General features: G+C 42.4%; 1 protein-coding gene across 4 annotated transcripts in view; it reads right to left on the bottom strand.

The window, feature by feature from the left end:
- The window catches only part of LOC136625647 (EF-hand calcium-binding domain-containing protein 4B-like), a 90,619-nt gene that overhangs the window by 27,161 nt on the left and 46,408 nt on the right, over positions 1 to 17,050 (bottom strand). For all 4 annotated transcript variants that reach the window (XM_066600018.1, XM_066600020.1, XM_066600021.1 and 1 more), the window contains exons 6-9: positions 16,472 to 16,562; positions 9,498 to 9,593; positions 6,755 to 6,936; positions 1,528 to 1,573 (exon numbers count right to left, since the gene is read on the bottom strand). In XM_066600018.1, coding sequence (XP_066456115.1) covers positions 1,528 to 1,573; positions 6,755 to 6,936; positions 9,498 to 9,593; positions 16,472 to 16,562 — 415 coding nt within the window. The remainder of the gene's footprint in view (positions 1 to 1,527; positions 1,574 to 6,754; positions 6,937 to 9,497; positions 9,594 to 16,471; positions 16,563 to 17,050) is intronic.

The raw sequence follows: 17,050 nt of genomic DNA, 5'->3' as shown, positions 1-17,050 counted from the left end.
ACCATCCCCCCGCCACGGCCCACTTAATCCTGGCCACATTCCGAAAACCAACAAAATACAACCGTGGTACTAGGTCCGCAGTCACCACCACATTACCACCAACGCGGTTACTGTTAAGGTGCATATAACCACGGACACGTGGAGAGGACACGTAGTGCCTCAAAAACATCCCCCTCCTCCTCCAACAGGGAAAACATTGTTGGCAAATGCCTTTGCATTGGTTCGTCTGGTGGCAGTCCAAGAATTTCACCTTTACCGACACTACAAGAGAGCCCCCCCACCATCCCCCCGCCACGGCCCACTTAATCCTGGCCACATTCCGAAAACCAACAAAATACAACCGTGGTACTAGGTCCGCAGTCACCACCACATTACCACCAACGCGGTTACTGTTAAGGTGCATATTACCAGTCTGACTGGGGCATGCAGACACCTTGACAGAATGAATAGTGTGTGGCACATAGGTTCCCCATTGCTATGCCCACGTGTGCAGCTCCTGATGGCGGTGGCACAGGATTGTATTTCTCATTGCTTCTGTACAGCATTGTGGGCTATCGCCCCGCCCCTATTAAAGAGGGTCGCTACCTAGCCGTGCCAACCCTGTGCAGTGTGTGCCTGCGGTCCCTCGTCGTGGCAGACGCACTTCTAAATAGACATGAGGGTGGTGTGGCATGAGGGCAGCTGAAGGCTGCGCAGGGACAGTTTGGTGTGCGCTGTGGGGGGGAGGGGGTGCGGTTGGGCAGCATGTAACTCAGGAGAAGTGGCAGTGGAGTGTCATGCAGGCAGTGATTGTGCTTTGTTGGAGGTAGTGTGGTGCTTAGCAAAGGTATGCCATGCTAATGAGCGCTTTTCAGAAGTAAAAGTTGTTGGGAGGGGGGGGGCCCACTCTTGCCGCTATTGTGGCTTAATAGTGGGACCTGTGAACTTAGGATGCAGCCCAACATGTAGCCCCTCGCCTGCCCTATCCGTCACTGTGTCATTCCCATCACTTTCCTGAATTGCCCAGATTTTCACACATGAAAACCTTAGCGAGCATCGGCGAAATACAAAAATGTTCTGGTCGCCCATTGACTTCAATGGGGTTCGTTGTTCGAAACGAACCCTCGAGCATCACGGGAAGTTCGTTACGAATAACGAACACCCGAACATTTTGGTGTTCGCTCATCTCTATACAGGACAGACCTCATAGCCACAATCTGAAACAGATTCCTATTGGTCATTTCATTGATTCATGTTCATACAAACATTTACACTTTAATTTTGAAGAGCAGACAGATTCCAGAGGACTACTGTATGTCCTTACAACTTATTGGTAACGGTTTGGAGATGTTACTTTCCTATTAGCTCATGTGATATATTTTTGCTAGTTTATTGTAATTAGTTTTTACTAGGCTTTTTGGTATAAAATACGTGCATAATAAAATATATTCAAAAGAGTTAATTCAATTAATTTTACTTAACAATCTATTTTGCAACATTATATGGTTATTTTATGAACTTTATTATACCATGATGAAGATCCCTTACCTGTGCACTTGAAATATTCATTAATTCTTCATTTTCCTTTATCTCCCTAAATGAAACAACATTTCCACTATTTTAAAAATATTGTGCAAATATGAATGCAATTCAGAGCAATTGATTAATACACTGGGATTAGCAGCAGCCTTTAGGTGTAAAGATTCTAAATGGCATAATGTAAGTATGTATATAAATGGATTTAGTACATGTCTAATGATTTGGACTATCAGTCAGATGCACTAAAATTTATCTGTAGGGTCTACAAAAAAAACACAAGATAAATGATGGTAACAGGTACTGGGGTAAGTTTATTAAGACTGGTATTTCTACACTAGTCTTAAAAAACAAGATGCTGGTGTGCACCTCTTAATAAATTAGTCCCATCTCTGTCCTCTTTGTGCCGGTTGTTCTCCCCACATATTGAAAATTACAGGAAGACTTAAGAAAATAAATCACATAATTAGAACCACAGTTCAAAAAAGTCTTAATACCTGACACGGTGGTACAAGTCACCGGAATGGCTTTTTGCTTACAAAGTATCAGACTCAAATCTGTGCTGGCGTTGCAACGGACATGTAGGCTCCCTAACACACATATGGCGGTCCTGCCCATTAATTCATCCCTATTGGAACCAAATTGAGTTAATAATTCGAGATGTAGTTGATAGCACGTTTTGTCTACTTCCAGAGTATGTGTTTATATCTAGGCCTTCAGCAAATTACAGACCCTCAAAAACCAGCTTTATCACTAGAGATGAGCAAGCGTACTCGGTAAGGACAGATACTCGAGCGAGTATCGTCCTTACCGAGTACCTGCCTGCTCGTCCGCAAAAATTCGGGTGCCGGCGGGGATCTGCAGGGGAGAGCAGGGGAGAACGCGAGTGAGATCTCTCTCTTACCCCCGCTCCCTCCTGCTCACTCCCGCAACACAGCGCTCACCCACGCCGGCACCCGAATCTTTGCAGGCGAGCAGGCAGGTACTCAGTAAGGACAATACTCGCTCGAGTATCTGTCCTTACCGAGTACACTCGCTCATCTCTACTTATCACACATCTCATTTCGGCTGAAAAATTATTAATTCCATTAATGTGGCTACAACCCCTAGCGCCTACAATCCCTACAATCACTCAATGGTTATCCAAGGTCAATGAGATTCATAGGTTTGAGGAGCTTACGAGTTGGTCAAATAGATCTCATGGGAAATTCAAAACTATTTGGGGTCCTAGGATGAGTAGCTCCTATTCATCTGTCAAACACGCCAAGATGGGACCAGAGTATAATCAAACAGCTTTATATTGTTTCTGTATTGTTATTATTTTTTTTGTATCCCTACAACTCATTCCTTGCCAAATTACTTAAACTCTTGGATCTGTATCTTACAGTACTATTAGAATTCATATGGATTACCTCTCCTTCTCTCCCCCCATTATGCCCCTTTCTACCCCTCCCACCCTAACCCTGTCCTCTAGCAACCCAACCTCTTATTCCTAACTACAAAAAAAGTTTATTTTGTACTTCTCAGATAAGAAAATGAACAAGTGTGTACTTGTAATGCCTACAATTGTATTTGATCTGTATACTTGTTATTTTTCAACAATAAAAAAAGAATTTATAAAAAAAAAGTCTTATCAAAAATTATTTATGGGTATCAGAAGACATAAGGTTTGATCCATGGCTGATCCTAGAGCAACACAAATATCTAGCTCTACCACATCTGAAGGAACCAAAGATAAGAGAAAGAAAGTTATTGGTCAGATTGGCCAGTTTATGCAATCGACTGGGGGCCAAAAAGTTATGAAGTATAATGGACCTCATAAACATAAGGTTAGGGACAAAAGGAATCTTATCCTTCAATAGGGGGTCATGTAATAAAATATACTAATACGTTCCTAGGATATTCTGGATATTCTTATGACTGAAATTAAAAGTTGTAATAAACCTATGGGACCCAAGAGGCAGAACCATCATTTCGAGGAGCACTGCATCTCAATCACCTTGAGAAAGTGTATTGGCCATAGAAAGACGATGTTTAACCAAACTAGTGAGATATTTCTTCTGTTTAAATCTACTGCAAAGAATCTTAGTCTGCTGTTGAAAAATTAAATTCTTCAAACAATTCTTACATATCCGTTTAAACTAACCGAAGGCTATGTAAATAATGTGCACTCTTAAAATGAAGGTAATTATCTATATCAACTGATTGGAATTAGGTCCTAGTCTGACTCATCAAAGTAAAGACAAAGATCCAAAAAACATTATCTTTGAATTGTTTTGGTTATACATAAACTCACTCTCAAATAGTCCCATAAACAGGTTAGCGTGTAGTGGGCCAAAACGTGAGTCCATCTCATAGCCCTTAATTGTTGGTAAATAGTACTTTTAAATTCAAAAACATTACTATTCAGTAGTTCTGAATAGGGCCCATAGCCAGGTCCCATTATAAAAAGTGATCAACTGCAGCAATTCCTTTAGTGTTGGAAATGTTAAAATAGAGGACATTATCATCTGCTGTTAACCCTTTCCAATCCAATTTGTTTTCTGTTTTCCTAGGGGGCTTACTCTTTTTCTGCTGTTATACAACTGCGCTATCTGCTGGCTAAAGCCAGTACTGCATGAGGTGACACGTTGGATAGGCTCCGACAGCAGAGAGGCTGGCAATATATAGTAAGAGAACCCCGACGGATGTCTACCATCATTGGAGCTGTACAGCCTTAAATCATAATGTCTTCACAGGTCAGACAGTGGATTGGAAAGGGTTAAAAGCCCACAGTGCCATGCTTAACAAGATGGGATAACAAGTCACCAATTAGCTGAGTAGAATTCCCTAAGTAGGAAGGCAATTGAACTACCATTTTCTGTAGTCTATAAAATGCGATAGATTCCTACATAAAGAATTCAAACCAGATACTATTGGTTGACCCGGTTGACTCAAGGATATGTAATGGTTCAGTAATTGTATTTAAAATTGAAGTAAACGTTTTTCTTGAAAATGCATGATAAATTATACACATGTATTAAATGAAAGACCAAGGATCAAGGGTTAGCAATTCAATATACAAGGTGTCTGAAAAGTGGGAAAACACTTTAATAGAATGAAAACTATTTGACAGATGGTGATACAATTTTACATACATCCTGCAGGCTAAGGCCCAATGTAAACTTGTACGCACGGATTCCATCTGCTAATTCTTGCAGTGGAATCCGTACATGCCTGCAGAGATGGAGAAGAAAAGACAGTTTCTTATCTCTCCAGATTCAGCGTGGGTCTCCTCAGTCGTGGACGGATCTTCTTTCTTCAGCACGGCGGATGTGTCCGGGCGCGCCGGACCACGTGCCCGGCGCGTGTGCAGTGCTTTTTTTTTCAAATCTCCTGCTTTCCCGCGAAACCGCCGCATGTCCACACTGACAGCTGCAGGCAGTCCACGAATTGGACAGCTTCCATTGACTTTAATAGAAGCTGTCGACGTGGGATCCACAGGAAAATGGAGCATGCTGCGACTTCTTCCCTCGTGTGCGATCTGCATGCCGGAAAAAAAAAATCACATCCACATGCTTTTTACTGCTTTGCAGGCGCCCATGCATCCCTGGGCCGCTTGGTTTGCGGATCTCCCGCGGGGGTGCCCCGCGTGGGTTTCGCAAATCAAATCCGCCGATGGACATTGAGCCTAAGGGCTCATGTCCACGGGCAAAATAAGAATTAAAATCCGCAGCGGATTTTAACTCTTCTCCTGCCCGCGGATCCGCACCACATAGGGATGCATTGACCACCCGCGGGTAGATAAATACCCGCGGATGATCAATAAAAGGGATTTAAAAAAAAATGGAGCATGAAAAAATCTGGACCATGCTCCATTTTCATGCGGGTCTCCCGCGGGGACGGCTCCCGCGGGCTTCTATTGAAGCCTATGGAAGCCGTCCGGATCCGCGGGAGACCTAAAATAGGAATTTACTCACACGCTCCGTTTCTTCTCTTCGCGGCGGCGCCATCTTCTCTCCGTCGCGGCCGGATCTTTTTTCTTCGAGAGGCCCATGCGCGGGGCACGTCACCGACGTCATCATGCGCATCCGCCGAGCCGAAGAAAGAAGATCTGGCCGCGACGCAGAGAAGATGGCGCCGCCGCGAAGAGAAGAAACGGAGCGAATGGGAGGTGAGTTTATTCTCATTTATTCTCATTTTCAGCGCTCATGTCCGCGGGGCAGGAGGGACCCGCTGCAGATTCTCCATGGAGAATCCGGAGCGGGCCTGATTTTCCCCGTGGACATGAGGCCTAAGAGGGAAACTTAATTGGCTCGAAGTTAAAAGGCTGAACTGGATGAATATACGGTAGGTCTTTTTTTCAGACTAATTACTATGTTAGTGATCAGCCATCGTTGTTCTAGCCTCCTTTGCCAAGAGCCCTCAATGTAACACTCGTTGCCTGTCTCAAGAATGTGTGGTTAGCCATGCCTCCATTCAGCGAATTTAATCCATGCATAAATAGCATCCTTAGAAATTACAGATCTGTAAAAATACAGATTTTCTCATTGAGAAGATGAGAGTTGAATCCATGATGGCTGACATTCACAATGGCCTAACAAGTTTCCCTCTTCCCCTTCAACTTGTATGCAAAATTGGATCACCTTCTGCCAAACTGTTGTCATTCTATATGGGTGTTTCCATGGTTTTGAGACACCCTGTATTTTAAGAACAGCTATTTTATATTTATATAAGCCAGTTGTACAAATAAAGTGTAGGCCCATTTACACAGGACGAATGTTGGGCAAACAATGCCCGACATTTGTCTCCGCATGCACTCGCTCCCATGCTGCTGCACAAGAGTGAGTATCGTTGGTTCACAACGGGGCGGCTGGAGGAGATTTCTCTCCTCGCACTCCCCCACCCCTATCCATTCACTTAACATAGTGGCCATTCAGTACTAAACGGCTATTTACACTGAACCCTCATTGTTCAGCTCATCGTCCATCGTTTATACTGAGCACGGGACCTAGTATGTGCAGGGACGAGTGTCGGGCATCGATAGCCCGACATTCGTCCCTTGTAAATGGACCTTATAACATTTATATATACCTCCAAATAAAGCATATCAATAGCATATACCTCCATGTCAAATTAGAAGCCCAGACAGGTGAAGTAGAGCGTTCATGAACTGCTATGACAGCCCTATTGTGGCTCCATAAAAAATAGAGCCAAAATACAATCATGTGCATGAGCCCTAAAACTATATTTTACTTACTTTTCATATTCATGTTGAGCCATTTTTTCTTGCATCTCACCCAGGCAACCTTGAGCTTCCGACAACTGATCACGAATTTTCTCCAAATCAAGTTCTAAATCTTGATTGGTTCTTTTCAACTTCTCGTTCTCTGATTTTGTAACATGTTCCATACTTCGTAGGTTGTAGAGCTCTTTTTCTAACTGTAACAGCCAGCAATTAATCCTCATAGTATGATTTAAAACAACCAATATTACATAAAGTTTTATACAATAAGATGTTTAAGAATGTAGCAGAAAATGACCATAAATGGTCCTAATCAATAGGTGTGTGCGCTTGAACTGTGAGACTCCAGTGCAAAACCTCTGGTATACAAACTCAGATACCAAAATAACACTATATCCCAAATATAGTATAATATACAAGAACAGCTGCAATCAAATGCTACCAGAACCATAAAATGATCTATACAAAAAAAAAACACATTAAAAACCCATTCACATCATTAAGCACCCTAGGTCAGACACATGTTGATGCTGTCAGTAGATGTAGTAATGAGTACATATGCACAGTGTTTGGCTATGCTTGAAAAAGGCTATGCTCAACCGAAATGTCGCACCAGCTTTAATGGAATAAACAGACCTTTTTTCGATACATCACTTTGGAAGTTGCCAAAACAAGGTGTTGATTTCACCTGACCCTCATGCCAGATTCCACTGATTTGTTAGCACGCTGGTAATTTTTACTCACATATGACTGAGCTTAGATTATCACATTCTGTCCCCGAGGTGCTGTTGCTGGTGGTAGTGGTGGTGCTGCTGCTCTCCTCCTACTTCCACCATGTTTCCTCCTTCTACTACTCTCCTCCAAATGAAAAATATGTCAATATGGAAATACAGAGCTACTGCTCTCATGTTTCCATGAGGACCACACTCTGCCCTCAAGGTGCTGCTGCTGGTGGTGATAGAACTGCTGCTGCTCTCCTTCTCCTGCTTTCAGCATGTTTCCTTCTCCATTTCTAAAAACAAAAACATTCTAAAGCACAAGAAACAGCTGAAGCTCTACAGCTTTCCCTTGGAGCAAGTCCGTGCTTGAGTGTTGTTTTCATCCGGCTGAATTTCTCCTTGTAAAATGAAGGCATTGCTTTTAAAACAAGCAGCATACCCGGTATCTTCCTTTTCTGTCTTGGAGACCCTATGTGGGCCTTCTTTTATTTAAGTGACACCCCTGTGCTATGACTGACCCCTACACCACAGGATACTATATTAACCAATTCTTTGGAGGAGCACAGTGTTTCCAAGATGTGGCAGGCAAATTAGTGAACCTGCATTTTACTCTCATTGATTTTAATGGGAGTCAGATTTGACTATCCCGATTCATGAGGATTCCGTGAAATTGTTCCAATACCGACACAAACTGATTATTCCACTAATCGTTCATCACTACCTCTGAGTTCTGACACAGATATTTATTACAGATTTACCCTAGTCAATAAGACAAATCCATATGTGGCTGCCCAATCTGGTTTCTGCATAGAAACCTTGCCAAGTATTGATATGTCCTCCTTTGGATAGTGATTTTATATATACTATATGTTCGACAGGAGAACACACGTCTCTTTTCTTCAGTATGACATAAAGTATCAATGGCGAGATGTCATATATCTTACTGGACGAGGAAAGCGATTGGACGAAAGAAATTGGATGAAATGTCCTAGTGGACAAGGAAAGCAATGGCCCAAATCTATGGATTGGATGAGATTTGGATTGGACAAGAAAAATTGGCGAAAAGGTCCTGAAAAAGTGATGCCTTCTTCAGGGAGCTGCTCATGCACAGAATTCTGGAAAGCTTCAGTGTGAGGTCAGCAGATAGAATTATTGGTGTGGGTTTTCAATGCGGTTCATTTTGTATAGATCTTACTATGGTTTTATTAGCTTCCAATACCAAATGATTATAATTATCGTATTGGAGAGATGTTCTTGCATATTATAAATCTGGGCTCTATCTGAGCCCACCGGCTTACCACCAGAGCCCTTATTGGCTTCACTGTATAGGATAAGTAAGAATAAAGTAGGGATTTGTACAACGACATAACTCACTCATTAAATTGACCCTCCAGTCAGCATCTGAAAATGGGTATGCACTGCATGTAAGTTAGTACCTAAGTTAAAAAGCAGCCATAGGTACTGACTTGCATAACAATATTAATAAATAATAAGTTTTACTAATAATAAAGTCTTGGCCGATAACACACCAGATTTGATCATCATTGAATAGAAAAAGGTGTGGCTTATCAACATTGCTATACGTGGTGATGGCAGGGTCAATGAGAAGGTCGAAATACAGCATCTCTGGTACAGGCTGGCAGGTGTGGTACCAGTGGAAATCGGCACATCGGGTGCCGTGCCAGAAGATTTTGGCTGGCACTTGAAACAACTCAGTATCAGCAAAATTAATATCTGTTAGATACAAAAGGTGGCACTGATGGGCTCTGCACACATCTTATGCCAATACATAACAACATGCCGGGTAGATCCCGATGTGTTATGAGGAGGAACTGCCAAGCTGTGATCTTGTGCTTCTGTTGAACTGCTTTTTAAAATATACTAATAATAATTTTTAACAATTCACAATTAAAACTGGTGAACTGTTAATATTCCATGCTTTTTCGGTACTAATTTTCATCTTATTGTCCTAGAATTTGATATTTTATATATGAATCTTGTATTTCGATTTCAGTTATACTTCTATTTCGCTGCCTTACCTCATTTTGAACAGATATCAGTTGCTGAACCTCTGTATTTTTCAGCTCTATGGCATTCTTCATTTCGTGATCGTGGATACTGCTGCGAGTATTGCTCTAGAAAAGTAGTATTAACAAACAGAAAATTCTAGATCTTGGTTTCTAGGTTATTTTAAATATTGGCATTTTCTTTACTGTACTGGTGAATTCTGTCCTTTTGTCGTTGTCAGCTATTATGTTTGTTCATATTTACACCTTAACTGACACAAAGGCATTCGCTTCCAAAAAGACGCAATATAGATTGACTTCTGATAGACATTTCTTCTTAGTAGTGTACATTTAAAAATAAACTAACAGCACTTCTGATAGATGCTGCAAAAGCCTTGATTCCCCTCCTTTGGCTCCAGAAAACCCCTCCTACTCTAAATCAATGGAAAGAAAAAGTAGATTTAATTTGCAATCTAGAAGAACTAGAAAGCTGGGCAAACAATAGACATGACAAGTTTGTGGAAATGTGGATCCCCTGGAAAGCCTTGGTCTGAGTCTCCTGTGGGAGTGGAGGGCGGATGCCAACGTATCCACGTACAGGCACGAGCGTGGTGTGACCCCGGGCGGCGAACAGGTGAATGTGATGGGAAAAGCAGAACAAGTACCATAATAAGATATATTGTCTTAAATCTGACTCCCTTTTCCAACCTCAAACCTCCTTACCCCCCCACCCCTTGTATGGGCACCTACTCGTGACCCCCCCCCCCAACTTCCCCTCCTCCCCTTTCCCCTTGTCTTTGTACCAGGTGTTACAAATGTTAATCGATTTCTGTACCCAACACGCAGTACCTTGAGTTAAATAGGAACGCGAATAATAATGGAGGTACAGAATCACTTAGTACTAAGTAGTTAGTTAATTGCAAGATTATTTGCTGGGATGTCCAGACAGCCATAGTTTTATCCAGAAACACATCCCCGGAAATTGCAACCACGCAATCTGTCTTGCTTTAGAAGTTATGTTAGTTAAGACAACATTGTCTTTTTGTTTGTTTGTTTGTTTTTTGCCTATATATATGCAATCTTTCAATGTATGTAACTAATAATAAAAGCCAATAAAAATTGATTTAAAAAAGAAGGGATGACTCCTGACTTGATCCAGGATGCTCATTGATGACCCCAGATAATGGACAGCCATGGCTAACATGCTCCAAAAGTAGTGTAGATATTGTGTGTGTGGATATACATAGCTATAAACTGTGTAGAAGTATTACTGGACAAGTCTTCTAATTATGTTTTTCCATGGTCTCAATATATTTCCATGTCGAGGCAGAGAGTGAATGGGTAAGTAAATATGCATGTGCTTGACTCCCTCCATTCAAGTCAATGACATAGAAATACTTAAGCAAGCACTTCTCCATTCACTCCCTCTGCACAAGGCAGAATGGTGGTCAAGCATGGTAGGTACTGTAGTAGCTACAGTTTTCCTTTGTGTAAGAGAAAAGATTGAGCTTAATGCTCTAACCAAGTGGTCCCCAACCAATGGCTCCAGGGTCAAGTGGCTTGCGAACACCTTGCAGTGTGGCTCTCCATGGAAGCCCTAAGTTATGACCATATGTACTAACAGTTGACATACTTACTACACACATATCTTAAGCACCAAACAGTGCCAATTCCAATATTCTAATACCTGTGCGAAATCTCATAATGTAATATTTATCAATAAATGTTTGCAATTTCAGTTTCTTCTCTGTCCACATTTGGGCTATGGTTATAAGGAAACTATAGGCAGAACATGCATTACACAGCCAAAGATGGCACTAGGGCCCTGCTATGTCACATCCTAATAGGCAGGGCTATAGTGCAATTTTTAGCTATACAACGTGTGTTGAGCCCAAAGTTGCCATGCCACCAGGCCTAGCCTAAATATTTCTTTCTTCTGTTTGAACGTGGCTCATGACAGTCACTCAAAGTTTAATGTTGGTCACAAGGTACAAAAGGTTGTGGGCCTCTGCTCTAAACCTTTACCTAAATAGCCTGGAATAGTGGCTAATAAGCATTGCCCCTGGCACCTTGAACCTCGGTCACATGTCCCACTAGGTCTCCTCTAGATATGCCCTTGGAGTATAGAGAGCCCAATTGCACTGATAGACAAAGTTCCCAGTGGTGGGACCTTCACATACCAGACAAAATAGGAAGCTGACAAAATTGTTTTAAGTAAATAATGGTATTCTTTTTTTTTTCACTAAATGTTCTCTTTTGTAAAGATAATGATCTTCATCACATTCCAGTTTTGAACAGTCTGAAGAATTACTGAATGCAAATGCAGTGAACCCTCTCCAAAACACCACCTCTTTGAGAAGACAATGCCCTTATCCAAACCAGAATTCCTGTGGCAGATTTTCAGTTCCAGCATATCCACTTAGTGACCAGCCCATAGTGTTTTTACATCCTGCCCAAGTGGGATTTATTCCCTGAGGACGTAATAACATGTGTCCTGCAGGGAATAAAGCCACATGGGCTATGGACGTGACAGCTCCATGCTGTCGGTGCCTGCAGGTAGCCGACAGCATGGAGCTGTCATCCTGGGCTGCGGGCAGTCCCCCCCCCCCCCCCCCCAGCAATGCGATCGGCGATCCAATGGATAGCGCCGATCGCAATAAAGTGAAAAAAAAGTTTAAAAAAGTTAAAGATTCAGCTGCCCTGATGGATCGGATGCATCAGGGCAGATGAAATTACTCACCCGCCTTCTCCAGGTAGCTGGGAACCAGGAGATATTACCCAGGACCGCGGTGAGCGGTCCCCAGGCCCGTGATCGCCGCTATCCAATGGATATCCAGCGGTGATCACGAAAAAGTTTTTAAAAAGTACAAGTTTCACCTCCCCTTATGGATCGGGAGGTGAAAATACTCACCTCGGGTCCTTTGCGATATCCCCGGTGTTCCGGGACCTGAAGTCCCCTTCTGCACGTGCGCGCCAACGTCAATCATCGGGCGCGTGCACAGAGGGGCTCAGGCCCCGGGAAATTCAAAATCCCTCTGCTCCTGGCTACCATGTGTAGCCAGGAGCAGAGAAATTTCACCGGGGACATGATCACTGTTATCCAAAGGATAACAGAGATCATTTAAAGTAAAAAAAAGTGTAAAAAAGTTAAAAAAAAGTTTTAAAATGTTAAAAAAAAGTTTAAATAGCGTACGTTTCATCTGCCCTCACGGATCATATCCGTGAGGGAGGATAGAAGTACATACATAAGGCCCCCGGATTTATCCGCAGACCTTACCCCAGCTTCTGTGCACAAGCCCGTCGCCAAAGTGGCGGACGCATGCGCAAAAGCTGTGGATTGCCAGGATAATTTAAATTCTCCCTGCTCCTGGCTACAAAACTGAGCCAAGAGCCTGGAGATTTCACGGGGGGCCGCGGTGAGCTGTTCCTGGTCACGTGTTCGCCGTTATCCAATGGATAATGGCGGTCATGTAAAAGTTTAAAAAAAAATTGAAGTTTCATCTCCCTTCACCGATGCGATTGGTGAGAGGAGATGAAACTTTTCACCGGAGGCCTCCATATTTGAACCCTGACGCGATCCTCCTCCGTGAACCTTCCTGCATTCTACAAATGCGGCTTGAAAAAGACTTAGATTAAGTCGAAACGTCGCCATTTTATGGAGCAATAAAACCCTTTTTTTATAATCTCTACACCGTTGATGCTGCCGCCTCCTTGGATACCATTGCATTTATTTGGGGTTTGGTTCATGACCCCACAGGTGGCTTGGCATATACAGACTGGAACCTCTGCACTGAAGTGTATGTGTTAGGTGTGCTGCGGGACTTTCCTATTTCTCCATATTTGAACCCCGACGCGATCCTCCTCCGTGAACCTTCCTGCATTCTACAAATGCGACTGCCGGCAAAATGCTGGACACATGCGCAGGAGTCAGGGAGCCAAGGAAATTTAAAATCTCCTTGCTCCCAGCGACCAAAGGTCACCAAGAGCCTGGAGCAGTGAGCGGTGGCCTCGTTGAGCGGTCCCCAGTCATGTGAGAAAAAAGTAGCAATCTAACATAGGTTGGTCTCACATGACCGGATAGGAATTACAGATTCTGCATGTGTCTAATACGCAGATCAATCGCATTGGATTACACAATTCCGCTCACATTAGTGGGTTGGAATTGCGTAATCCACTGGCAGAAAAGAGAACGCAGCAGGTTCTATTTTACTGCGGATATCCGCAACATAGAGCCCATTGTGGTCCGTGGTCAAGGATATACCCGCAGCCCATAAGCAACTATGTTGTGTACGGGCTGCCGGTACCTGTGTCATCGCTAAGCGACGGTGCGGGAAATGCAAACAAAAAAAGGTGTACTGCGCATGACCGCCTGTGTGAGTAGGCAGTTATGCGCAGTACATTACGCGGCCGTACGCAGGGTCACAGCGGGGCTCACAGCTGGGATCTGCTGCAGGCCTCCACAAGCAGATTCCACATCCGGCCGTGTGAGCCCGGCATTATTCAGACCACTACCTGTAATACGTAATTTACAAGAAGCCCCGGGAACGCTCGCCTTCTTGCAGTTCCAGGAGCAGCTTGTTGAGCACCTTCTGTGTGAGACCACCGCACCTCATCAAGCTTACGGAGACTCACGGAACGCCACTTTTTACACCCCATACCCGCCACTGAGGTCAAAAAATGACCCCCAAAAAGCATGAGAGGAGGGAGGTTACCCTGTTTTAATGCCCCATGTACGCATCCCAACCATCCTCTGTAATTACAACTGTCTTCAGAAATACCACAGTTTACATTATTACTTTTATCGAAGATTTGGGGAACGCCGAAAAGGGCGCGGAGTGTGTGGGGAGGGGATATTTTTAGGGAGTCAATTTTTATTCCGTACAAGTGAGCAATGGGGCCTGGAATTTATTCAGTTATGCCCTGCAATCTAACGGGTGTTCCTTCCATTATAGGCCTTGCCATGGATCCTGTAAGTAGATTAGGGCCACAATGGGTATGTTATTGAACACGGGACAAACAGGGGTATCCATTTTGGGGTGAACGTCTTCATTCCTATGTACACTGTACAAAAAAACTGTTTTTAAATTGACAAAATTGACAAAAAAATGAAAATCATAATTTTTTCCTTCTGCTTTGCTTAGATTCATTCAAATACTGTGGGATCAAAATGTGCAGTACACCACTAGAGGAATTGTTAAGGGGTCTAGTTTTCAAAATGGGGTCATTTGAGGGGGTTCCTTATCGTTTTGGCCGCTCAATTGCTCTATAAGTGGGCAATGGGGCCTGGAATTTATTCAGTTGTACCCTGAAATCCAATGGGTGTTCCTTCTATTATTCTTGCTATGTGTCCTGTAAGTAGATTAGGGCCACAATGGGTATGTTTCTGAATACGGGACAAACAGGGGTATCCATTTTGGGGTGAAAGTCTTCATTTATATGTGTGCTGTACAAAAAAACTGTTTTTAATTGACACAATTGCCCAAAAATGAAAATTGTAATTTTTTCCTACTGCTTTGCTTAGATCTATTCAAAAATTGTAGGGTTAAAATACACAGTACACCCCTAGATGAACGCGTTAAGGGGTCTAGTTTTCAAACTGGGGTCATTTGTGGGGGTTCTCTATTGTTTTGGCCGCTCAAGAACGCTACAAGTGTGGTATGGGGCATAAAAGGCCTTCGAGGAAAATTTATGTTCTAAAAGCCACCGACTGCTCCTTATATTTTGGGCCCCGTTGTGCATGCAGACATAAGATTAGGGCCACAATGGGTATATTTCTGAAAATGGCACAAACAGGGGTATCCGTTTTGGGGTGCAAGTCTTCATTCATATGTGTGCTGTACAAAAAAAGCTGTTTTTAAAATGACAGAATTGCCAAAAAAATGAAAATCACAATTTTTTCCTTTTGCTTTGCTTGAATTCATTCAAAAATGGTGGCATCCAAATAGTTAGTACACCATTAGATAAATTCGTTAAGGAGTCTAGTTTTCAAAATGGGGTCATTTATTGGGGTTCTTTATGGTTTGGGCCGCTCAAGAACTCTACAAGTGGGCAATGGGGCATAAAAGGACTTCAAGCAAAATCTATGTTCTGAAAGCCACTGATTACTCCTTTCATTTTGGGCCCCGTTGTGCATCCAGATATAAGATTAGGGCCACAATGGGTATATTTCTGAACACAGAACAAACAGGGGGATCCATTTTGGGGTGTAAATCCTCATTTTCATGTAAACTATAGGAAAAAAATATGTCTTTAAAATTATATATTTGCAAAAATATGAAATTTTACTTTTTCTCCTCTAAATTGAATTAATTCCTGAACAAAACTGTGGGGTCAAAATACTCATGACCCCCCTCAGTGAATACATTAAGGGGTGTAGTTTTTAAAATAGGGCAATTTGTGGGGGTATCTATCATTCTGACACCTATGAGTCTTTGCAATCTTGGCTCGGTGTAGGAAAACAAAGTGTTCTTCAAAATGCTGAAAAGTAATGTTAAATTTGTATGTCTCCTACATGGGTAAAAAAACATAAAAGTTTTTCAAATGTGCATTCAGAATAAAGTAAATAGATGGAAATATATATCTTAGGAAAAGTTTGTACAGTATATTTACACATATTTGATATATTACAATTGAAAATGTGAAAAAACAATAATTTTTTCAAAATTTTCCCAATATTGGTGCTTTTAATAAATATACACAAATTACATTAGACTATTTTCACCACCTAAATGAAGTACCATATGTGGCAAAAAAACAATGTCAGAATCACTTGGGTATGCAATACCTTTACGGAGCTATTCTATGTTAAAGTGACACGTCAGATTTCCAAAATGTGGCCTGGTCATTAAGGCGCAAACAGGCTTGGTCACTAAGGGGACATATTATGAATTTTTGGTTGTCTTCTCTGATAAGGCACTTTTTCCCCAGAAGACAATGAAATTTTGGGTGGTCATGTCAAAATAGTTATATTTTTCATAATTTTACTGAAGCTGCAATATAATACCTACCTCCTTGGTTAATCGCTTAATTTCCTCACGCATTTGTTGTTCCATTTCTTCATACAGACGTTGCACCTCTACATTATGTTCAGTAATCCTCCTATACAAGGAATATACATTTTTAATGGTGAGAATATAGATAGCAGTCAAAGTGAGTCTGTAAAAGAAAATTGTGCGAGCCTTCGCATTTCAGTTACTGGTTTACCAATAGCTCTTTACGTGAACTCTGCACAGGATATATTGAGACACTTGTAGACACAGATTTGTGAAGTGTGATTTGGAGTAACATACTGCCTACTACGTCTTCCAATAGCACCCGCTGCCCTATCTACTGGAACATTTTATTTCTAATGGGACGTTGCTGAACTCTACGAATATCTGCTAACATACTGATCCCGTGGTCATAACAGATTTGTGGTCAATCCTGTGATCCTACTCCCATCTTCCTCTGGATCAGCAAGGGAGATGATGGAAACTGGCTGAACTGGACGGACATTGTCTTCTTTCAGCCTTAGGCATCATGCCCACTGGCGGGTTGGATTTCACATTCGGGAGCCCACAGTGGAATCCCACTCTGCCCACGGCCAA

This window comes from Eleutherodactylus coqui, chromosome 4 (assembly GCF_035609145.1).
Source record: "Eleutherodactylus coqui strain aEleCoq1 chromosome 4, aEleCoq1.hap1, whole genome shotgun sequence".
Lineage (NCBI taxonomy): Eukaryota > Metazoa > Chordata > Amphibia > Anura > Eleutherodactylidae > Eleutherodactylus > Eleutherodactylus coqui.
Note: the sequence above shows the minus strand (reverse complement) of the source record. Positions and strands in the feature narration are given on the sequence as shown.